Source organism: Oryx dammah, unplaced genomic scaffold (genome assembly GCF_014754425.2).
Source record: "Oryx dammah isolate SB20612 unplaced genomic scaffold, SCBI_Odam_1.1 HiC_scaffold_28, whole genome shotgun sequence".
Lineage (NCBI taxonomy): Eukaryota > Metazoa > Chordata > Mammalia > Artiodactyla > Bovidae > Oryx > Oryx dammah.
The window spans coordinates 22,805,892-22,831,094 of NW_024070212.1; the positions used below are offsets into that span (position 1 = coordinate 22,805,892).

At 40.2% G+C, this 25,203-nt stretch overlaps 1 protein-coding gene across 3 annotated transcripts in view; it reads left to right on the forward strand.

Annotated features, from left to right (window-relative positions):
• Window positions 1-23,982, forward strand: part of WARS2 (tryptophanyl tRNA synthetase 2, mitochondrial) — a 97,792-nt gene extending 73,810 nt beyond the window's left edge. For 2 of the 3 annotated variants that reach the window (XM_040230930.1, XM_040230931.1), the window contains 4 exons: window positions 566-646; window positions 4,089-4,174; window positions 19,284-19,402; window positions 21,593-22,541. In XM_040230930.1, coding sequence (XP_040086864.1) covers window positions 566-646; window positions 4,089-4,174; window positions 19,284-19,402; window positions 21,593-22,041 — 735 coding nt within the window. In that variant the 3' untranslated portion in view covers window positions 22,042-22,541. Of the gene's footprint in view, window positions 1-565; window positions 647-4,088; window positions 4,175-19,283; window positions 19,403-21,592 lie in introns of all 3 variants that reach the window. The other variant, XM_040230928.1, reaches the window with a different exon arrangement.
• Window positions 23,983-25,203: the final 1,221 nt, after the last annotated feature.

A 25,203-nucleotide genomic window follows, 5' to 3' on the forward strand; every position in this document is an offset into this window, starting at 1 on the left:
CTCAATCTTTAATTTTCAGTCCAGTACCATTTTTTGCCATGTAAGATAGTACAGCTGCTTTCATATATTTTAGAGGATTGGACCAATGTGTATGCGTGTTTGTGTGTGTGCATGGGTGTGTCTTCTCTTTGGCTTTTTTTTTTTTTAACATATAATTGACTTATTATATTAATTTCAGGTATACAGCATAGTGATTCCATATTTTTATAGATTATACCGCATACAAAGTTATTATAAAATCCTGACTAGTTCCTCTGTGCTGAAATAGATGGTTCAGGACATAATGAAGTCCCCTCACTGAAAATGCTGAAGCAATGTCTGGTCAGCTGCTGGCTAGGGATGTTGTGAAGAAGATTGAAATACTAGACTAGTAATGGTATTGGGTAGTTTTTAAGATGTCTTCTACATCTAAGATTCTATGCATTATGAATTAACTCCCTTGATTTTTTAAATTAACATGATCTGAGATATTTTAGTCAAGGTAATACCTATTGTCCATTTCGTTTTGCCTTATATGCAAGATGATATTGACCACCTTTGTTAATGTTCTATTTTATTTCTTCAGGTGTCTGAGCACACACAATTAAGTTGGATCCTTACCTGCATGGTCAGATTACCTCGATTACAACATTTACACCAGTGGAAGGTAAATGCCAGTGATCTGATTAATAAACAGAAAGAAGTTCAATCCCTACTGCAGCTATTTTTCCCCTCTCTGTTCATTTTTGTGTGAGGCTCTGGGAATCCTGAGTTTTCTGGCTTTCTATGCACTAGTGGCTAACAAGACCAGTATTTTTAACCTCATTGCCTCAGGGTATGAAACAGAAAATAGAAGGATTCTCCAAGATTCTTTCAAACTAAAAAACTGGTTACAAATATCCAGCTTATTCATTATTTGATTTTATCTGTGCATGGTCAGTCCTTAGTGACCGTTAGATAGACTTGGTAAGACTTTGAATGTGCCACATTCTAAGTAACCATTTCTGGACTACTAGACCCTGAGGTTGCCTCCACCAGAATTAACTGGTCGTTAACGCTTGAAGGTTATCATTGTGGGGAGAAGAGACTACATATTTTATTCCATATTTAAGCAAATTGAGTCTAAGCAACAGTTCAAACTCACAGAAAAATTAAGTTTGTTCTTTTTCTAAGAAGTTCAACGAGAAATATAAATTGGGTAATTCATAGTATTCCAATGGAATTTTGCAATTGGATAACACCTGAAGGTATGTAGCCCTCTAGGACATCAACATTAATTTTAGTATCAAGCTTCTTTCTAGCATATTTTCAGGGCCACTGATTTCCTTAAAAGCTTGTTCATAAGGCTTCACACACAGAGAGAAACAGAGCTTTAAACTGGCAGTACCTGAATAAGGCATACTGGTGGTGCTGTAGAATCATTACCTTCCCGGAGTTAGAAACAAAATTGATAATGACTCTATCATATGTTGGCTTGTGGCAAGATTTTCCCATTTTATCATAATATGGTAATGCTAAACTGAACACTTTTAAAACTGAAATACTTTTAAAAGAACTGGTTTAATGGGAAATGCTCCCACTTTAAAACAGTATCTAAGCATCTCCTGGTAACACATTGCCAGTGAATGCATTCTGAATAAGCCTTCCACTAGTCTGATTTCTTATTTGTGGGCAAAATATGAATTTCAAAGCTAGTCTTATCCTGGAGCTTGGAAACTGCCTTCAAGGGTCATTCTTTCATTAACAAATACTGATGATGCCTTCTGCTAGTCTCATAGCACGCTAAGTGCAGGAGAGATCATAGTCACCAAGATGGATGGATGCAGCGCCTTTCATGAGGTTTGTAGTCTATTTTGGAACAGATTCCCAGGTGGCATTAGTGGTAAAGAACCTGCCTGCCAGTGCAGGAGACTTAAGAGACGTGGGTTCGATCCCTGTGTCAGGAACATCCCCAGGAGGAGAGCATGACGATCCACTCTCGTCTTCTTGCCTGGAGAATCCCATGGAGAGAAGTGGCAGGCTGCAGTCCATAGTGTTGCATAGAGTTGGACACGACTGATGCGACTTAGCATGCATGCACAGTTAAACAAAAAGTCAGAGTATGAAAAGTTTTAAGAGGACAAGGTTCCAGTTCTGTGGGAAGATCTAAGAACCCCTAGCTTGGTTTCGACTGGGGCAGTGAGGGGCAAGACAGTGGGGTAGGAGTGTAGGATCAGGGCTGCTGAGGTCAGGGTTCTTTGGAGGATTGATGAGATAACACAGGTATGAGGCATCTGGGGCCCATAATAGGCATCCAATAAATATTAGAACTCCCCACTTCTTCCCACTTCCTTTGTAGTTTCAAGATCTAGTACTCTAATATAAAAAGACTATAAATCTAATACAGTAGCGATTTTTAAAAGTTGGGTTCTTTTCTCATTTGTTTGTTTCCAAATTAAATTTTTGTTAGAATTACCTGATAATCAGGGCAAACTGCCTCTATCATGGACATTATAATAAGGAGATGTACTGAAGGAATTATATGGTCAACTTTCAAATTTCCTATGAATGGCCTATAGCAGTAGTAGTGCTGTAAACCAGAAACTGGGCTTCCCTGGTGGTTCAGTGGTAAAGAATCCTCCTGCCAATGCAGGAGACGCGGGCTTGATCCCTGGGTTGGGAAGGTCCCCTGGAGAAGGAAATGGCAACCCTCTCCAATATTCTTGCCTTGGAAATCCCATAGACAAAGGAGCCTGGCTGGCTAGTGTCCAAAGAGTCGCAGAAGAGTTGGACATGACTTAGAGCTAAGCAACAAAAAACAAGCCAAAAATTGCTGGAAGTAACCAGAAAAGCCTGTAACTAAATTATGGAACATTAAGACAACTAAAGGGAGAAACTATTGTATTCAGATCCAGCCTCAAGGTAAGTCTGCACTTTGGTTTAGGAAGCCCGAGTTGTGAGGGCATGTGTGAGCTTGATTCTTGGAATCATGCAAGCTTATAAATTGAGTTGTTCATTTCATTCAGGAATCACTGGATTTCAGAGAAGTAATTCATATTAGATAAACAAAACTTACTTACACACCAAAATATCAATTTAACGTGCATGCTTAGTTGTGTCCAACTCTTTGCGACCCCATGGACTGTAGCCCACCAGGATCCTCTGTCCGTGGGATTCTCCAGGCAAGAATACTGGAGTGGGTTTCCATTTCCTCCTCCAGGGGATCTTCCTGACCCAGGAATCGAACCCATGTCTCTCGTCTCCTGCATTGGCCAACAAATTCTTTACTACTGTGCCTCATGGGAAGCCCCATTTATCAGTTTAAAGATATGATATACCTAGACCTTGGAAGAGTTACCAGTGAACTGCACACAATAGTCCCTGCTAATAAGCAACTCTACCCAGAAAGCCAAATTTCCTATAGCAAGGGGGTTAGTACCACTAGGGCTGGTGTTCAGGGTGTGCATACCAGTAGTTTATAGTCAGCACCCAGGACTCACCAGTTGTTAAATATTTCTAATATTACCTCCGGTGTTTCTATTAGCTTCCCTGTTAAGGAAATGTTTTGGTTTATACAACCTGTACTGTTCATTGGAATTACTTTACTCTCACTGCTTTCCCACCTAAAGATCATGACAGAATTGGTAAGATGAAAATTTCTCTTAGTTTCATTGTTTTTTAATGCCATGATTTTCAGGGTTTTGTTTTAATGTGATGTTAAGGGGGCATTACAGTTTTGTCAATAGCACAGTATGAGACTTCCGGAAAGGTTCCACAAACAGTTTGATGTTAATTAATGTAATGTCATTATATTTTCCGACCTTTCCCGTGAAATCTGGAATTTATCTGATTTGGAGTCTAGAAAATCTTAGACCTTTATTTTAATAAAATGGAAAAGAAGTAGTGGTAGTGCAGGATCACTTCAAGGGACAGTGGGGACGTGGATTCACCTTATTCCTGCCTAAGCCAGGAATGTGGAGACAAGCCAGCCAGAAGACAGCCAGATTTGCTAGAAGGGACTGAGTCAGGATGTTGTTACAGGTGGCTTCAGATCACTCTCGGCATGCTCTTAAGATTTCTTAATTTAGCACTATAATTAGGTTCATGTCAGATTTCTTTTCACCCTACAGGCAAAGACTGCCAAGGAGAAGCAGAATGGAACCATGGGGCTGCTCACATACCCAGTGCTCCAGGCAGCTGACATTCTGCTGTACAAGTAAGGAGCAGAGTTCACCCCAGCCCTAAATGTAGTCACGCTGACAAGAGAGTGTCACCTGGCTCTAAAAGATTTGGTTCCCGGGGAAAAATGGTTACAGCAAGGGGCAGGCACACGAATCCATTTGCATCTATTCCCCAGTAATAATGCTAAATCAAACCAGTCAGTCCTAAATGAAATCAACCCTGAATAGTCTTTGGAAGGACTGATGCTGAAACTGAAGCTCCAATACTTTGGCCACCTCATTGGAAAAGATCCTGATGCTGGGAAAGATTGAGGGCAGGAGGAGAAGGGGATGACAGAGGATAAGACGGTCGGTTGGCATCACCAACTCACCAACTCAATGGACATAAGTTTGAGCAAATTCTGGGAAATAGTGAAGGAAAGAGAAACCTGGCGTTTTGCAGTCCATGAGGTCGCAAAGAGTCAGAGACAACTGAGCAAATGAACAACAACAAATAGAAGTATTTTTAAATGTGAAACTAATAATTTTAAGAAGTAGCATTTAAATAGCACTTACTATGGGTTGCAAACAGTCATAAGTAATTTACATACTTTAACCCATTTAATCCTCACAACAGCCTTTAGAATCTGTACCATCAACATCCTCATTTTACAGATGTGGAAACCAAAGCACAGAGTGGTTAGTAACTTGCCTGGGGTCAGGTGATAGCAAGGCCTGGACCTAGGATTTGAGTCTATAAAGTTTACGTACAAAGTCTGTGTTCTTAGCACTATGGGATATAGTGTTCCCTAGTAATAATTTCACTTCAAGAGTTTTAAATATTGATTTCTCAGATAATCTAGTCTCCCAAGAAATGCAATTCCATAGCACTTGCTGCAGCCATGGAAATGCTCTCTATCTGCTCTAAGACCAGAGCCACTAGTCACGGGTGGCTGTTAACACTTGGAATGTTGACAGGAACTGAATTTCAACTTTAATTTTAGTTGATTAAAGAGCTGCCTGTGGCTAGTGGCTACTGTATTGGACTGGAGAGCAAGTTTTTTCAGCATCCTATAAGGTGCCCTCACTTTTCTTGAACGCACAATCTATAAATCAGCTACTGCTGCCACTTACAGGTCTCAAGACTATACAACCAGAGGATGCCATTGTCTTGCACTCTCTGTAGGACTGGCCAGGGCTTCTGACCCCATTCCTCTTCCAGTTCTTCCCTGCTAACCCCATATCACTTCCCTTGACACCTATTTGGCCATTTAGAGATAAAGCCTCCCAGTCAGCAGGCACTCATAGCCAAGCATTGTTATAGTGAAAGCTTCTGAGGAAAAAGATTAATTTGATGAGTGTTTTTTACTCCTTTCCCCGAAAGCCCTGACCCCCATAAAAGTGCCTCTTCTGTGGGAAAACTCGAATTCTTTGCATGTAAATGTGATAATAGTGTGGAGATGATAGTGTATGTTCCTTGTGACATGACCCCAGAGCCCTTGTGCAATGATGGTGGAAACAGCCAGAAAAATAGTTGCTCAGCTTTACATATAAGGAATGTCCATTAGTACATACAAGCTGTCTTCATTTCATTAAATTTAAGTTTGATTCACCTTATGATTATGTGTCTGTTTGCTATTTTAACTTGAATGCTGGGCCCCTGATAACATTTATTATTTCTAATAAGTAACTTTTGACTTATCCTGGGAAACATTTTTCTCCAGAAGCAGCAAATGAAAGTCTAAGAAGGATCTAATAATATAGTTTCCCACTGAAGTAGCATATTTACTTAGAAATGTTCTACAAAGAACCTTGCTTTTGTTACCTGTAAAGAAGAGAAAAATCCTTCCTAAAGGATTATAATGAAATACGTCCCTTGTCTATGCTTGATGGTGATATCTCTGACTATCACAGTCTTATGTCTAGTTCCATTTTCAAGGGCTACTTCTACATAGAACCACAGGCTGATTTTTCAGCACCAGGATTTGGAAGCACAGCAGATTTCTTTAACAGTTCAAGAGCTCTCATGGGAGAGTCCTCTGAACTCAGGGCTATGGAAAAAAAGCGAACTTGAACAAGAATGATTGACCTTTTTGTAACACCATGGAACAGAGAGTGGGAGGGAGCTCTAAAGGGCCTCTTCTCCAAATCCCTTGCTCTACCAATGTGGCCCAGGCAGGCTAAATCTCTCCAAAGCTGTGGAGCCAGACAGTGGACAGAGGAGGCTGGGGGTGTGATCGTGGTCTCCTGAGGCCAGTGCTCACCCTCCTTAAGGAGCCAGTCATAAGTTATGTTAGGAGGCAAGAGCGTCACATGAATAACCAGAGCAGTATGAGACCATCTATACCAAAGTGATGATGGATTTGTTTTCATCAGTTGCTCGAAAATATAATCGGCAGAATGATAAAAATCCTACAGTTTCTTTCATCTCTAAAGTGGGTTAATGGTACACAGCTCTGCGTAAATTGATATCAGCTAGTATATACTCAATACAGAGATTTTAAGAGTACAAACAACAATTTAAAAGACTGACATTGGCAAAAGTAGCTCCTTAACATCCTCAAATTTATCATATCATCTGCCTGTCTTTCAACCCAGGTGTGAGGTTGAGAATGTCCTCTTTTCTTACATAAAACAATAGTTATTTCAGATGTAGCAGGTAAACACCAAGAGCTTTCCAACAGCTTCCTGTCTGTCTCACTCTGCCCAGCATCAGCAGGTTCTCACAGTTGGTTAAGACTTAAGAAGTAGTAGTTCTTTTCCACCCTCAATTATTTCCCTGCAGCCAAAAAAAAAAAAAATCCCATACTATAAATATTCCTTCTTTAACTCTTCCTGATCTATTTAGTGGTTAGAATATACACTAAGAATGCCATCAGATTCCTTCATTTTTCCTGTTTTCTGAGAGGAAAATTACAGTGGCAGATTTTTGCCTATTCCTGTCAGGATTCTGCTATATTAATTTGTTAAACGAAAGTATTTTTCCATAAAACTAGGAACTGGAACTTCCGGGGTAGTCCAGTGGTTAAGACTCTGTGCTCCCCATTCAGGGGGGCCTGGGTTCAATCCCTGGTCAAGGAACTGGTACCCCCATGCTGCAGCCAAGAGTTTGCACGCCACAACTGAAAGACCTCACATGTCACAATGAAAATCGAAGATCTTGCCTGACACACCTAAGACCCAGGGTAGCTAAAATAAATAAATAAACTTATTTTTTAATCCAAGGTGATTGTCTATATGCAAGATGATTGTCTCCTACCTTAGCCTAGAAACTATCTACCTGTAATGCAACAATCAGATCAAAGATGTGGAGCTAGTAACTGTGTGCTCCTTTTCTGTCCTGTCTGGTCTCAGGCCAGACACCCTGCTGCCAGCCACACATGCTCCAGCCCACACACTCTGTTCCTTTGGACTTTTCTCTCCTGCCGTCTTCCTTCAGACTATTCCCAGGAGTACTGTTGCCGCACTATACACATCCCCCATTTCCTGGGCATGTGTGTCCTTTGGGCCCCTGCAAAGTGTGCAGACAAGTACAGTAAACTCAGCTCTGTTTATTACAGCATTTACTCTGCTGACATACATTTCTCATCTGTCTTACTGTGCTTCTTTCCAAAGTTTAGAAAATCCCAATTGCTTGATAATAAGTAGCAGAGGCAGAACTCAACCAGGTCTGATTTTTAGCCTGTACCATTGTTTTCCCTACAACACAGCTCAAGCACTTGGGGTATTCTTTGTTTGAGATATTTTTGAATTTTGAAAAATATGATAACTAGAATGTTTATGAATATATACATTATAAATATAGATAAATAGAAAAAAAACAAAAATATATACCAAAAAATTCCTATTTTTTTTCTCACGAACAAATCTATATGTGGCCCCTCATAATATGTTGACGTGCAGAGCTATTACAGATTTCATGTTTCTTTTGTCAAAATCAGCAATAGGATGAGTGGCCCATGATGGGCTAGAGAACAATCATGAGGGAAGGCAGTGGAAGAGGAGCTTTCCAGATAACTGTATGAAAGATTTATGTAAGTGTTTTGGCAGAACTCGTTAATGAACCCAAGAATGGAGGTTTTGAGACTATCTTAAGCTTGAGAAAGTGAAGTGAAAGTGTTAGCTGCTCAATTCAGTTCTGTCGCTCAGTCTTGTCTGACTCTTTGCGACCCCATGAATCGCAGCACACCAGGCCTCCCTGTCCATCACCATCTCCCGGAGGTCACTCAGAGTCACGTCCATCAAGTCATTGATGCCATCCTGCCATCTCATCCTCTGTCGTCCCCTTCTCCTCCTGCCCCCAATCCCTCCCAGCATCAGAGTCTTCTCCAATGAGTCAACTCTTTGCATGAGGTGGCCAAAGTACTGGAGTTTCAGCTTTAGCATCAGTCCTTCCAAAGAAATCCCAGGGTTGATCTCCTTCAGAATGGACTAGTTGGATCTCCTTGCAGTCCAAGGGACTCTCAAGAGTCTTCTCCAACACCACAGTTCAAAAGCATCAATTCTCAGCCTTCTTCACAGTCCAACTCTCACATCTATACATGACCACAGGAAAAACCATAGCCTTAACTAGACGGACCTTAGTCAGCAAAGTAATGTCTCTGCTTTTGAATATGCTATCTAGGTTGGTCATAACTTTTCTTCCAAGGAGTAAGCGTCTTTTAATTTCATGGCTGCAAGTACCATCTGCAATGATTTTGGAGCCCCCCCAAATAAAATCTGACACTGTTTCCACTGTTTCCCCATCTATTTCCCATGGAGTGATAGGACCAGATGCCATGATCTTCGTTTTCTGAATGGTGAGCTTTAAGCCAACTTTTTCACTCTCCTCTTTTACTTTCATCAAGAGGCTTTTTAGTTCCTCTTCACTTTCTGCCATAAGGGTGGTGTCATCTGCATATCTGAGGTTATTGATATTTCTCCCGGCAATCTTGATTCCAGCTTGTGTTTCTTCCAGTCCAGCGTTTCTCATGATGTACTCTGCATAGAAGTTAAATAAGCAGGGTGACAATATACAGCCTTGACGTACTCCTTTGCGTATTTGGAACCAGTCTGTTGTTCCATGTCCAGTTCTAACTGTTGCTTCCTGACCTGCATACAGATTTCTCAAGAGGCAGGTCAGGTGGTCTGGTATTCCCAACTCTTGAAGAATTTTCCACAGTTTATTGTGATCCACACAGTCAAAAGCTTTGGCATAGTCAAGAAAGCAGAAATAGATATTTTTCTGGAACTCTCTTTCTTTTTCCATGATCCAGCAGATGTTGGCAATTTGATCTCTGGTTCCTCTGCCTTTTCTAAAACCAGCTTGAACATCAGGAAGTTCATGGTTCACGTATTGCTGAAGCCTGGCTTGGAGAATTTTGAGCATGACTTTACTAGCGTGTGAGATGAGTGCAATTGTGCAGTAGTTTGAGCATTCTTTGGCATTGCCTTTCTTTGGAATTGGAATGAAAACAGACCTTTTCCAGTCCTGTGGCCACTGCTGAGTTTTCCAAATTTGTTGGCATATTGAGTGCAGCACTTTCATAGCATCCTCTTTCAGGATTTGAAATAGCTCTACTGGAATTCCATCACCTCCACTAGCTTGTTCGTAGTGATGCTTTCTAAGGCCCACTTGACTTCACATTCCAGGATGTCTAGCTCTAGATGAGTGATCACACCAAGCTGCTCAGTCATGTTCAACTCTTTGTGACCTCATGGGCTGTAGCCTTCCAGGCTCCTCTGTCCTTGAGATTTCCCAGGCAAGAATACTGGAGTAGGTTGTCATTTCCTTCTCCATGGGATCTTCCAGACCCAGGGATCAAATCCTCGTTTCGTGCATTGGCAGGCAGATTCTTTACCACTGAGCCACCTGGGAAGCCCCAGACAATTCAGTATATTCTTCTAAAAGGAGGGGGAAGGTATTTGTGCACTTTTAAGAACAGAGTGAAATGATCTGATTTATACTTTTGAGTGGCTTTGAAACATGTATACTATCATGTAAGAAACGAAGTGTCAGTCTATGTTCGATACAAGATACAGGATGCTTGGGGCTGGTGCATGGGGATGATCCAGAGAGATGATATGGGGTGGGAGGTGGGAGGGGGATTCAGGATTGGGAGCTTGTATGCACCCGTGGTGGATTCATGTCAATGTATGGCAAAACCAATACAGTATTGTAAAGTAAAATAAAGTAAAAATAAAATTAAAAAATAAATAAATAAAAGAAGGGTCCTATTCCCTATCACAATCATAAAATAAATAAATAAATAAATAAATAAATAAAAGAGAATTGATTAAAAGGATGAGTCGTAGGGGCTCAGCCAAGGTTGGTAGGCTACTAAGAGGCTCTTTCATTAGTCTGTTTAGACCACGAAGGTGGCAGTGAAGATGAAGAGAAGAGACAAATTTAAAAGATTCTAGGATGTAAGATGGCTAAGACTTCATAATGGATTGGATGTGTATGAGCAAATGCCATCAGGGATGTCCCCAGGTTTCTGACTTATACAGCAGGATTGATGATGGTGTTGCCATTCACTGAGATAGGGAATACTGTAGAAGGACTAGCCAGAAGAATTTATAACTTCATGTGGTATTTTCTCTTCTCTTGAAAGCTTTAACTCCCTAGAAGTTAAAACCTTCTTTATGTCTTGCATAGTCCTGACACCAGGCCTTGCACATCATAGATCTTCAATAAATAGTTGCTAAATTAAGGAGTCATTACCAGTGGTGGTGATTTCATCCCTTATGAAAGGACAAGCAGCACCGCACCCCTATTCCAGCCAGGTTGGTTAAAGGCAGCAGCGCTGAAAATGCACAAATACAGCCAAAGAAGTAGGGGAAAAAAAAGGGGGGGAACAAATTTCTGTGAGCCGATACATGTGAGCAATGATTATTCATCTAGACACTAATGCTGCCTGAGGGGTGGGGTGGATCCCAAGTGAATGTAGATGCAACAAGGAACTAAGCAAAAGAAACATGGTTTAGTCACCAACGAAGATCAGACGCATTGTTGTGTGACAGAAGTTATAACAGTCAAAATTATGAAAGACTTTTGCTTTATGTTGTGTCTGAGAAAGTACAGTCAGGGTAAGGAAAAAAAAAAAGAAAATGGGGAAAAAGAGAAGACATTAATATGGAGATCATTATGTAGGGTATAAATTTTAAAAGAACAGCACTAAATTATTTGAAGTGAAAGGAAGACTGTGAGGAGAGAGGTTGAAAATGTGAAGAGAATAAGCCCCATAAGTGAGCAGAATCAAAGACAGGCTGAATTAATGTAAAGTGTAAACTCAATGGATGCGAAGGAAGGGCCAAGATAAATTATAGGAGGTGAAACGAGCAGCAGGGGCAGAGGGAGGAAAGACTAGAAACAAACAAACTAAAGTCAGATGGAAAAGCCAAGTGGAGCGATCGGTCCAGGTGAAAAAAATTAAAAAAATTTTTAATCCCTTTTTGTAAAAGCAAAACCTCTCAGGGTTGTTAGCACAGAGGCAAGGATCCGACAGAAGGCAAAGAGTTATGCAGAGTCATTATGAAAACTAAATGTGGTTTCTGTTTGGTTTGGTTGCTCTGTGAATCTGGAACCATTTTGACATGTGGAAATATTCATTTTGATGTGCTTAAAGTGTATTGATTATGGTAATTGTTTTTTCTGTGTTAGTTGCAGTCCATTGTGATTTCCTATGGGCTACTGTAATTGCTTTTTAACCTACCCTGTTGGCTGATTTGGTTTGGGGCAGTCAAGATGACCTCTGCATGTCAGCCTTACTATAATTACAAGATAGGAGTGCAAAGTCCAGTCACAGAAGAGAAATTTAGGAAGGTGCGGTGAGTACCTCTACACCTCAGAGAGGAGCATGTACAGGGTTGTGGGTACTGCGGGAAACATAAAAAAGAAGATTTTTGTTTTCATTTCTCATCAAGTCAGTAACCTTCTGCTCCAGGCTGTGTGAAAGGAGATCACAGGACATGATTTTGTAGAATTTCCTAAATAACTCTACTGCCCTTCGAAGAAGAGAAATGACTCCCTGACCCTTTGTCATGGTCCCTGGATTCTCCCTTTCCCTTCATTATCCTGTCCCTATTTTCCTTAAATTAAATAAGACTCCTCAGAAGTCCTATATCATACCATTTATATTTGGGGATTACCTAATCAGATATATGAACTGCCAGTTTGTAATATGTTTTCTACCCAAATCAGGATTGCTGCCCAGGTCTGTGGCTGCCTCTGGGATTCTATGTTGATATTTATGTTTGTGGTATGAGTCTGCTATCAAAAAGGAAAGTGGTCCCAGTTTGAAAAAAGTCATACATCAAGGTCCCAATATTGTCATTCTTGTATCATTTTGTCCTTCATGCTGTCAGATATTAATGAGTTTACATTATACTAATAGCCCGTGTATATTGAGCTCTTACTATCAAGGACTATGCTTGGTTAGCCTATCTAATCTTTGAAACAACAGTAAGAGGTCAGCACCATTATGATCCTCATTTTATAGAGGAAATGGAGGCTTTAGAACAGTGAGAAACTGGGCTATGATAACTCAATAGTAGCTAATGGAGCTATGATTTTAACTCATTCTGATCGTAAGCGGATTTTATTATAATTTTCTCTTGGTTTAAACCTATATAGACTATAGTTACTTCCTCCTGAGAGCATTCATTTATTGAATAAATATTTATTGAGCTCCTCCTACCAAGCAACTTTACTAGGTGTTGGAAATAGATTGAAAAGCAAGACAAGGTCTCAAAAAGCTTATTTACTAGCAGGAGAGAAAGCAAGATACAATAAGCAAACAAATGAAGTAAAATTATTAGACTAGGATTAATACTATAAAGAAAATAAATAAGATATTATGAAAAAGAGTAACAGAGAAGCTAACTTTGGAGAGTAGAGTTAGGGAAGGCTTCTCCAAAGAGGTGATATTTAAGCTTAGACCTGAAATCAAGGCACCAGTAAGAGTTAAGGGAGGAACATTCTAGTAGAATACAAGGGCAATACATTCAATAGGTCCAGCTCCCTGCCTTAAATATTTGAATTATAAACTTTCCAGGATTCATCATCTTGTTTTCTGTCTTTATAGAGTTCAGTAGCAGGAGAGTCAAGTCTCTCACAAATTCATTTCAATGTTCTGATATAATTTAAGCATTCTGTATTCAACCAGAAAAAAAGTGAGAAATCACTTCTACTATTTTTATTCTTTTTAACATATTGGTACATTTCCCACAGGTGGTGCTAGTAGTAAAAAATCCACCTGCCAATGCAGGAGACACAAGAGATGCAGGTTCAATCCCTGGTTCAGGAAGATCCCCTGGCGTAGGAAATGGTGACCTGCTCCAGCATTCTTGCCTGGAAAAATTTCATGGACAAGAGGAGTCTGGTGGGCTACAGTCCAAGGGGTCGCAAAGAGTTGGACATGACTGAGCACATGCACACAGACATACACACACACACACACACGTGCCTTTCCTCCAAACCAGATTTTGCAGCTAACATTCCTTGTTTGCACACTGCATACCGGGGACCAACTATGAGCTTTGCTTGCGTTATTTTACTCATTCCTCAAGCAACTCTGTGAGTAGGAACTATTATTAGTCAGCTTTAAAAAATTTTTTTAAGGGATTTAGTTTAAACAACTCACCCAGGAACACCCAGCTGCTGAGTGGCAGAGCAAGAGCCTGACCCCAGCCTAACATCAGAGCACCCACTCTAACCACTTATGGCCTCTTCTTTATCTGAATGCACGTTATATATATTTTCCAAAAAGTTTGCATCCTGAGTGGGTTTTTTTTGGTCTTATGTTTTTCCACATCATTAAATATTTTATGTTTTGAATGATTTTAATGTTTTCTTTGTTTTGGGCCCTTTGCTCTGTAGAGAGATTGTGTTTTCTTTGCTTTTATCTATTCCAGTGATTTGGAAAGTGTGCTTTCTGGTTTTAATTCTATTAGTGATCATCTTTAAACAAAGACCACCCAAATGAGAACAAATAGGCTTTCAGAGCTTGCCACAGCAAGAGACTCAGCCACCATCGCTTGTGTTCGGCAGGCAGGTGGGGGAGCAGAGAGGCTTTATAGGAAAGGAAGTCTTCAGGGATGCTCTGTTTAGAGATGGGTGCCATGGGGAAGCTGGAGGCTAACTAGAAATGGGGCATCTTATGTGATTGGTTTGGGAAACATATTTGACTTTCTCTGGTTGGTCCTAAGTTGGACAAAGAATTGGGATGTTGGCAGTTATTAACCAAGTCTTGACCATGCTGGGTCCATTCCTGCAGAGACTGGTTTGTCTTCCTTGGTTGGTTGCTCCAGAGGTTTGGGGTCAGAGATTTTTGGGCACAGAATGTCTGACCATTGTCCGTTTGTATACCAGTTTGTCTCTTTTTGAAAATATATTTTTGACTCTTTCATTAATCTTTTCAGGTAAAAAATGTTGTGATATTGTGTGGTTAAGATGGGTTATTCATTACACTTGCAGATCCTGAGTCTATACTCACACTTGCTTTTGGTTTTGTAAACTAACCTGGGATTTTCAATTGACTGTTGTTACATAAATGACTTGATTTCAGACTACATCATTTTCTATTTCAAATTGTAACCAAAATTTAGACTTTATGTTCTTAGTCTTTTTTAGCCAGTCCTTATACCTCAGCATCTCCATTTCTGAGTTCTTTAGTCCGTAGATTTAATTCAACTTTTCTTCCAGTCCTTTACAATTTTTCTTCCAGCCTGAGAATTTCTTTCTGTTCAAGCTTACCTCATCTGTAAAATTGATTTGCATACAATAAGAATGCATTAAAAGTGCTTAGCAAAGTGTGCAGCATATAGGAAGTGTTCAATAGCTGTCAGTTACTTCTTCATCATCATCATCATGAAAGTGTTCATTGCTGAGCTGTGTCCAACTCTTTGCAGGGACTGTAGTCCACCAGGCTCCTCTGCCCATGGGATTTTCCAGGCAAGAATACTGGAGTGGGTAGCCATTCCGTTCTCCAAGGGATCTTCTCAAACCAGGGATTGGACCTGGGTCTCTTGCATTGAGGCAGATTCTTTACCATCTGAGCCACCCAGAAAGCCCAGTTATTAGTATGAAAGTGAAAGTGAAGTCCCTCAGTCATGTCCAACTCTTTGCGACCCCATGGACTGTAGCCTACCGGGTTCCTCCATCCATGGGATTTTCCAGGCAAGAGTACTGGCGTGGGTTGCCATTTCCTTCTCCAGGGGATCTTCCTGACCCAGGGCTCAAACCTGGGTCTCCTGCACTGTAGGCAGATGCTTTACCATCTGAGCCACCACGGAAGTCCTCAATTATTATTAGTATAGTTCACATATAAAACACAGCTTGGCTGGGTTTTTAATACTTTTTTCTCACAACTCCATAAACATGGTTTCAGTGTTGTATTATCAATCTTATTTCTGTCTTTATTTCTAACTATTGGCTTATAGGATTTTTCTTTAAGTTTGTAATTTAAAATTTTTTCTGGATTGTGTTTTGGTGTGATTCTCTAGGATTTCTTTTCCTTTTTTTTGTTGTTTTGCCACACCAGGCATGCAGGATCTTCTGTGACCAGGGATCAAACCCATGCCTGATGCACTGGGACTGTGGAGTCTTAGCCGCTGGACCACCAGGGAAGTCCCAGGTTTTTTTTTTTTTTTTTTTTTTTTAATATAATTGAAACTTGCTGTGTTCCTTCAGAAAGTATACTCATTTTTGTTTGCTTACTTCTTTGTTCTTAATTCATTAATCTCTCCTTCTGTTTTAGGTTATTTCCTCTGTTCACATGGTCCTGATGTCTTCCTGAGGAGGACCATACTCTAGGTCAGAGGATGGCCCTCCAGCCTGTCATTTACGTGTCATGCTTCTCTCTTTCTCCTCTTGCTCTGAGTTCTTGAAGAGCTTCAGGTTTCTTTTCCAGGTCACTGATACATCCTGTCCTTAGGATTCTGCTCCTGCTGCTCCCAATTCTTCTATTATCTGTTTGGTTTCCTTCATCATTTTACTTTCTCTTCATTTAATCGTTTTCTGTCACCACCTATTTTTTTCTTCTATTGTGATTTCTTGCTCATGTGTAATAACAGCCATGCCCTTTTGAATCCTATTGAGGTTACATAGCAGTTTTCTTAAAAACACACACACACAGAGTTGTTTCTTGTAAAAGTTCATTTTCAAATGTTTGACCTTGCTCATGCTCTGAAGGGTAAAGTTTCCTTTCCTTCATTCCATGGTATTTTTCGTAGGCTTTGTATTGGGGTCTTCCATGTGTTTGTTTGATCGACTGATTTGTTTCTTTTTTGGGGGGTGCTGAACTGGGTCTTGTCGCTGCACAGGCTTTTCTCTAGTTGTGGTTTGTTTGATCGACTGATTTGTTTCTTTTTTGGGGGGTGCTGAACTGGGTCTTCTTGCTGCACAGGCTTTTCTCTAGTTGTGGGGAGCAGAGGCTACTCTCTAGTTCTCTAGCTGTGGTGTGCAGGCTTAGCTGCTCCTCAGCATGTGGGGTCTGCCCCGATCAGGGATTGAACCCGTGTCCCCTGCATTGGCAGGCAGATTCTTAACCACTGGACCACCAGGGAAGTCCTCACAGATTCATTTTTATGTGTTGGGTTTTTAAAATCCATGTCAGAACAAGAAAACTATATTCAAATAGTGTTTTTCCAGCAGACAAAAATCTATGAAGGCCCTTGTGTCCGCCATCTGTCTAGTAGGATGCTAGTTGAATTCCCTGCTCAGAATTCAGCAGGAGGGCAGAATCGTGTGCTGTGCCCCAGCCCAATTGCTTGTGTTGCTCAACTAGGTTAGTATTGGTGCCTTAGATAGATTTTCTCCTATTGCCTGCCTGGCTCTTTCATTCTCTGAGCAGATGTATTACATGAAATAGAACAGTCACCAGAATACCTGCTCCCATGTTTCATCCTGCTTCTGTCTCTCACCTTCAGCACTTTACTTTTAATTCATTCACACAGAAGCCTGTTAGTTCGGTGCCATCTCATTTCTTTATTTTTGTTCTTGCTGTCCTTCCCTGTGGAGTCAGATCCAAAATAAATTTACCTAAGACCAATGTCAAGGAGATCACCACCTATGTTTTCTTCTGGGAATTTTATGGTTCCAGGTCATACATTCAAGGTTTTCATCCATTTGAGTTAATTTTTGAATATGATATAAGATACCAGTCCAGGTTGGTTCTTTTACATGTAGTTGTCCATTTTCCCCAACACCACTTATTGAGGAGAGTGTTTTTTCTCAATTGTATATTCTTGCCTCCTTTGTCATAGATTAATTGACTGTACATGCACTTGTTTATTTCTGGACACTGCTCTGCATTGATCTGTGTGTCTGTTTTTGTGCCAGTACAATATTGTTTTGATTGCTGTAGCTTTGTAATATAGCTTTAAATCAGGGATAAAGTACCTAGTCTTTATGCTAGTCAAAACTACCTTCACTTCCTCATACCCTAGACAATTTTTTCAAATAAACCAGTAGCCTATGGACAGTAATGCGCAAAAAAACTTTCCAGTTTTTCAGGGACCACTAATTAATTACGAGGCTAGTAGATTCTCTCTGTAACAAAGTACCATAGCTTTCTAGCAGTTTTTCTTTTCTATGGCTGTTTTGAAAAGTTGTTATTTCTCCACTCATATGTACAATTGTCATTTAAATATTCAAGTGGAACTCTAAGGCTGATGCTTCCACAGGCAGGATATTAAACGTCCTTGATCAAGAAACTACAACACTTTATTAGCTGTATTATCAAATGTCAACTCCTAGCCCAACACTACATACTTAAAATCACCTGTCTCCTTCCTTAGTAATATTTCAGTATAATGTTTTCCCCATCAAGACTTCTCTATAATGGTTCATCTTCCTTTGTTTGATATACCTCCTCATGTTCCAACACAGCAAACTTTATATATGGGATTAAAATCATTATAAACAATATCTTTATATATTGATAATTTTCATCTTATATCTTTTTTTTTTTTTTCTTTTTGGCTACACCACGAAACATGTGGGATCTCAGTTCCCCCACCAGGGTTCAAATCTGCATCTCCTGCATTGGAAGGGCAGAGTTTTAACCACTGGACTGCCAGGGAAAGTCCCATCTTCATTTTTTAATAAAACAAAATACTTCAGGGACTTCCCTGGTGGTTCAGTGGTTGGGAATCTGTCCTCTTAATGCAGGGGGCCGGGTTCGATCCCTGGTCTGGGAACTAGATCTCCCATGCCACACACAACCTAGAGTTCACGTGTCACACTAAAAAGAAAAAAAAGGATCCTGCATGCTGCAGCAAAGATCAAAGATCCCACATGCTGCAACTAAAACATGGTGCAATCAACTAAATTATTTTTAAAAATAAATAAAAATAAAATATTGCAGATAAAATCAAGATCTGCTTTGTTCCGTTCCCCAGACCCATTCTCTTTCCTTCTTTAGAAGCAGCTATGATCATGAATCTTTGGAGAAGCTTCCAGTATGCTTTTATATTTATATATGCATCTATAGCCAATATGTAATATTGTCATATGTACTTTTAAGATAAATGTCAGTGTTCTCTACACATCTCCTGCGACTTGCTTTTTTCATTCAACATTGTTTTTGAGATCTGTCTACATTGTACTAATAGATTTTGTTCAAGTTCCCTTAGCATGTTGATTGTTCTATGATTGCAATTTACATAAAAACAGAGAATATTCCAAAAACAGACTTTGAGTCACTCCCTGTGTGACAGGGAGGGAAACTCTTGCCTGAAGAACTTTCTGCCATCTTTGATTTGAAGAGTAGGGTGGAGTGTCTTTCAAGTGTGAGTACAAGCCCTGCAGTAAAAAGCATCTGGTCAAAGCTAGGATAATATGTGCTGACTGGGTGAGGGAAAGAGGATTGGTTTAAAATGCAATTATGCTTGGAGCATATGCTCTTTAGGATACCATTCCTCCCTCCCAGCAAGATCCTGTCGTGCTGGTGTTGAAGGCTGTATTCTTCAGATATGGAAGACATAGAGCTAGAGTAGACAAACATCTCCTTGGCATCTGTCTGATACACAGATAAAGACTTGGGTCTCAACATTCCCTCTGTAGCTGGTGAACATTTGTTGAACACCAACAGTGACATAGGCACAGGAAATGCAGCTGCTTGCAATATCATTTCATTATAAGCAGGAGCCTTGCTGAGTTCTTCTGTCTGTCTTTTATTAAAGGTCCACACACGTTCCTGTTGGGGAGGATCAAGTCCAGCACATGGAGCTAGTTCAGGATCTAGCACAGAGTTTTAACAAGAAATATGGGGAGTTCTTCCCGGTACCCAAGTCCATTCTGAGTAAGTAGCAAATATGAGATTGTCAAATCAGGTTGCATGTTGAAGAGAGAGGATTGGATGATGGATTAAGAGATTTGGAACTTTCTTGGGACTATAGTTGGCTTTGTCATGAACAGGCTTTAAGATTTGTAATGAGAACCCATCTTTTTTTGTAATGTAGACTAGTAGGCCTCATTGGATTATTGAATAAAATAACCAAGAAAGTTTGAAAAGTATAAGAGAGACTAGAAACTACAAATCATCATTTTCGTTATAAAGTAGAATACATATATACACATGGGTGTGTGTGTGTGTGTGTGTGTGTGTGTGTGTGTACTCAGTCGTGTCTGATTCTTTTGCAACCCCATGGATTACAGCCCACCAGGCTCCTCTGTCCATGGGATTTTCTAGGCAAGAATACTGCAGTGGGTTGCCATTTCCTTCTCCAGGGGATCTTCCCAACCCAGGGATTGAACCTGTGTCTCTTGCATCTCCTGCATTGGCGGGTAGATTCTTTACTACTGGCACCACTTGGGAAGCCATATATATATATATGTTTACATATATATATATATATATATACATACACACACACATACCATACACACACAGACATATATATGTATTTCTAAACACATCTTATTTGGTAGAGCAGGTATCTTTCCCTATCTTGTGGATGAGGAAACTGAGGTTTGGCAAGGCTGGCTTTGTGCCCAAGTCATGTTTCTAGCTGGTTGCAAAGCTGGACCCTACACCAAGATCTCCTTGTTCCAAAGCCAGCTGACCTTGCCTTCTCTGTTCACAGTAGAACAAAAGTACTAAGAGTGAGAACCACTGGATCATAATCTAGATAAACCAAGAGGGCACTGATAATCCTCATACTTTGCCTTCTTATGCACAATGCACAACTGAGATGGAGTATACAGTTCTACCTACTGAGTCCAAAACCTCACCTGTGGCTTGCAAAGCTAAATTAGCCTGGAATCTTATCGAGGTATCAATATTTTGGCAGCACTGTTAACTTATGGCAGGATCAGAGATGACTGAACCTAAACTCTGCCCATCTTTATTAAGCTGACAGCATTTTAAAGAATATAACATGTGCCTAGTATCAGTTTAGAAGCAGAAGATGGATATAAATTCCTAAGTTATTCCAACAGTTCACACAAATATATTTAGGGCCCCCCATGCATTGAAATCAACCTTCTTTTAGCAATAAGGACTATTTTCATGCTTTGGTCAATTTTACTTTATCTATATAAACTTTATATGTTTCTGTAATAGCCATAAATTAGGCAATTATTAATAATACTGGTTTTATAAAGCACAGCATAGCATTTTTATTCTATCAGAGCAATAAAGTCACTTCTCTCACTCTCATGTGTGTGCGCATGCATGTGTGTTTGTATATGTGTTGGTAATTACTTAACCTAATTAGTGGTAAGGAAATGGAACAATGCCATAGATTGTGAAAACTGGCAGGGGGTAGGAAGGGGTAGGAATTGGGGGCAGGAATTATAGGCAGGGGGTGGAAGGGCAGGAGTTGTAGGCAGGGGGTGATTAGCCAATAGGGAAGAGCAGAGAGGAAAGAAATAGAATACTTTTTAAACTATGCATGGCACAACAGTATAGTTGAAACAAATTCACTTGTATAAAATTATATGTTTTTATGTATATGTATGCATTAAAAGATGCATGAAAATATGATCAAAATATTAACATTTTATAACATGCTGCTAAGTCACTTCAGTTGTGTCCGACTCTGTGCAACCCCATAGATGGCAGCCCACCAGGCTCCCCTGTCCCTGGGATTCTCCAGGCAAGAACACTTGAGTGGGTTGCCATTTCCTTCTCCAATGCATGAAAGTGAAAAGTGAAAGAGAAGTTGCTCAGTCCTATCCATCTCTTAGCGACCACATGGACTGCAGCCTACCAGGCTCCTCCGTCCAGGAATTTTCCAGACAAGAGTACTGGAGTGGGGTGCCATTGCCTTCTCCAATTATAGTACACCTTTACTTTCATGCTTGCTCAAATTGCTTGAATTTTTTACAATGAATGTTTGTTATTTATTTAATCAGATAAAAATAATGAAGCTATTTGATGTTCTCACTGCTTTTTAAGATCTAGACACTGACATTCCTGTTGGTGTTTTGTTATTTTGTTTACATCTTTTTTTTTTTCCGTGGGATGTGTGTTGGTGTTTCTACCTAGCATCAATGAAGAAGGTAAAGTCCCTGCGTGATCCCTCTGCCAAAATGTCAAAATCAGACCCGGATAAACTGGCCACTGTCAGAATAACCGACAGCCCGGAAGAGATAGTGCAGAAGTTCCGCAAGGCTATGACGGACTTCACGTCGGAGGTCACCTATGAGCCCGCCAGCCGAGGAGGCGTGTCCAACCTGGTGGCCATTCACGCAGCGGTGGCTGGGCTCCCCGTGGAGGAGGTGGTCCGCCGCAGCGCTGGGATGGACACTGCTCGCTACAAGCTGGTGGTGGCAGATGCTGTGATTGAGAAATTTGCTCCAATTAAAAGTGAGATCGAAAAACTGAAGATGAACAAGGACCACTTAGAGAAAGTTTTGCAAGTTGGGTCGGTAAAAGCCAAAGAATTAGCATATCCCGTGTGCCAGGAGGTGAAGAAATTGGTGGGCTTTCTATAAGAAGTTTCAGTGAGTCACAAAAAGACTTTTCTAAATTGTGGTCTGTGCACTCCGATAAAGGCAGCTTTTCTCACACGCAAACAATTAGAGTTTAGGGACACATAATTTGGTACATCTGATCATTGGTTTCATTTGATGAATAATGATTTGTAGGTTTCAAATAAAGCAGTGTTCCAAACCCCAAATTCTCTAGCAAAAAAAAAAAAACCCAGAAGGCATAACTATCTGAATCCTCAATTATTTGATGCATGCTCATTGGCTTTAATTTATTCACACAAATGTGATTGAGGTAAGTAGTAGTTAATTTGGCCATTGGGTGTTTCATTTTTTTTCTCTCTCTGGAGTCCTTACCATCACAGGTGCTCCCTTTATCTATCCCAAACTTTTTAAAAAGTAATGTGTAGAAGTCTTAGACTTATAATCCTTGGGATGCCATTTGGACCAATTTGTGTTCAGATCTCATATCAGAGCTCATAAAAATAAGTCATTTGTCACTGAGATGATCCCAGCTTTATTGTATTTAATCTGCTTATTTCCCAAGAGACCACACTGATTTTTCTAGAAAGTATTATTATATTTTTTATTCAGAGATACATGATATAACCTTCTGAGAAGGTTGAATTATTTCAACTTGATTTATTTATTGTACTAAAGCCCAGGTCCATGAATTGTGTTCTTAATATGTATTTCCTTGCATTTGTCCCTCAGTTTAATGTCATCAACCCATCATGAAATCTATAGGAGAGGAATTGCCATTTTATATCTGAGGAACATGAGGCTCAGAGTGTACTGTTAGCTTGTACAGTATCTCACCATGAGTAAGAAGCAAATCCAAGATCAAAACCTTTACTCCTTATTCCTAAGTAGTGCTTTTTTCATCAACACATTGAGAGCATGTCTGAGACCCCAAGCATGTTTGAAACCCCAGCATGTTTGAGACCCCAAGCATTCTTATTTTGAAGATGAGTACTAGAAATATAGGACTTCCCAGGTGGCTCAGTGGTAAAGAACCCTCTTGCCTAGAAATCCCATGGAAAAAGGAACATGGTGGGCTACAGTCCTTGGGGTCAAAAAAGAGCTGGACACAACTTAGCAAATACACACAACAACTGGAAATATAGACCTGAACTACTGATACTGTTTATATCAGCAAATCAACTAATAGCTGCTAGATTTAAATCTGGATTCAGTCAAACTTGATCACGTTTGCTACTCAGAATCCCCAAGGCAGGTCCCAAGTTTTGTCTCCTTGTGTTTACCTCAGAAATACTTCAAAGTATATTCTGCCTGACTACAAGAGTAGTTGGCCTGAGAATTCCCTGGCAGTCCAGTGGTTGACTCCAGGCTTTCACTGCAGGGGTCACAGTTTCGATCTCTGGATGGGGAACTAAGATCCCACATGCTCTGTGGCACAACCAAAAAAACCGTAGTTGGCCTGATGAGTTGGATTTTCCCATTAAGTGGAAGCTTCTCTCACATCTGCTTCAGTCTAAGCAGAGTAGCAAGTCCCTCTAAAACCTCACTTCTCTGCACTTCCCTTTCCCACATCTGAAAATGGAAATGATCGTTGTGATTCACCACAGCAGGGCCTGATTGATTTTGTAACAGAAATTGCTTGTAAGTTTTTTGTCAGTGAGTACCGTGATCACCATTTACACATGAGAAATGAGCATGCTGGGCAAAGAATTTTTACTCCTGTTTCTTAAAGAGAAGGAAATAGAGTGGTCTTTTTATCAGAGTAGATGTTAATACACCTAACACTGCCTCCCAGAATCCAAATTAAAAGATCCTTTTTGCATCTTTTCTTGAAAAGGGGTGTCTAGATTCTTAGAGCTTCTTGGCATATTTATTCAAGGCTCTTTTTTTTTTTTTGCCTTTAAAAGAAATCCTAGTATGAATCCTGAAAAATGACTAAATTAAAGGTGGATCTGTCAAACTGTCTGTGGTTTGTTTTTTTTTTTAACCACCTTAACATACCTTTTATCCAAAGAACTAAAGGCACCATGGAAAGAATCTCAGAGGAGAAAAACTAGAAGACGTGATAACTTCTAAGGAGCAAATCCTTGTATAAGATGAGGTTGGGCTTGGGAGAATCCTGTTGTTATTCTTTGAAAGTGACCTGAGGACTCATCACATCTAATATCCAAGTGCATAATGATTGAGAGAGGTGACCCCTTGATTTCAATAAGTTGATAAAGGAGTCAAGGCTAGAACCTGGATTTATTTAACCCTTTATTTATTATTTAACCCTTCCACATAGCATTTACAGACCTCCACATAATCTTTTTATCAAGATGAAAAATTAGAGTGAAATCCAACTTGTGGCTTCTCTCAGAAGGTGATTTAAATTGTTTTTCCTGTATGTTTTGGGGAGAGTTGAAATGATGAAAAACATTTAGATGATGATGATAATGTTCAGGTAACTTAGTGCTCTGTAGCTCTGCCCCCTGACAAGCCCTACTTCCAATTCATATTGAGGGACTGTCATTCAGAATACAGTGGATATATCTTGCCTTTTGTAGGTGCCTGGTAAACATCTATCCAAATAATGTCAGAACATGGGCTAGAGAGTCTTAATGAAGTATGGATTTTTTTTTTCAGAAACCTTCGTGATGCAGACCATAAAGTGCTAATCATAAAATAATAACTAATACTTGAGTCCTCACTCTATCAGGCACTGTTCAGTTCAGTTCAGTTCAGTCGCTCAGTCATGTCCAACTCTTTGCGACCCCATGAATCACAGCACGCCAGGCCTCCCTGTCCATCACCAACTCCCGGAGTTCACTCAGATTCACGTCCATCGAGTCAGTGATGCCATCCAGCCATCTCATCCTCTGTCGTCCCCTTCTCCTCCTGCCCCCAATCCCTCCCAGCATCAGAGTCTTTTCCAATGAGTCAACTCTTCGCATGAGGTGGCCATTACTCAACATCTTATAACAGTAATGTTTCCAAATGTGGTCCCTGATCCAGCAACATGAGCACCACCTGGGAACCCACTGATTCTCTGGCTCTACCCCAGATCTGCTGAAGCAAAGCTTTGAGGATGACCCCAGCAATCCATTTGAACAGCCTTCCAGGGAATTCTGATGTATGCTAGAATTAAAGAACAACTACTTTTATATGAATTCTCTCCTTTAGCTCTCATAACCCAATAAAATGAAA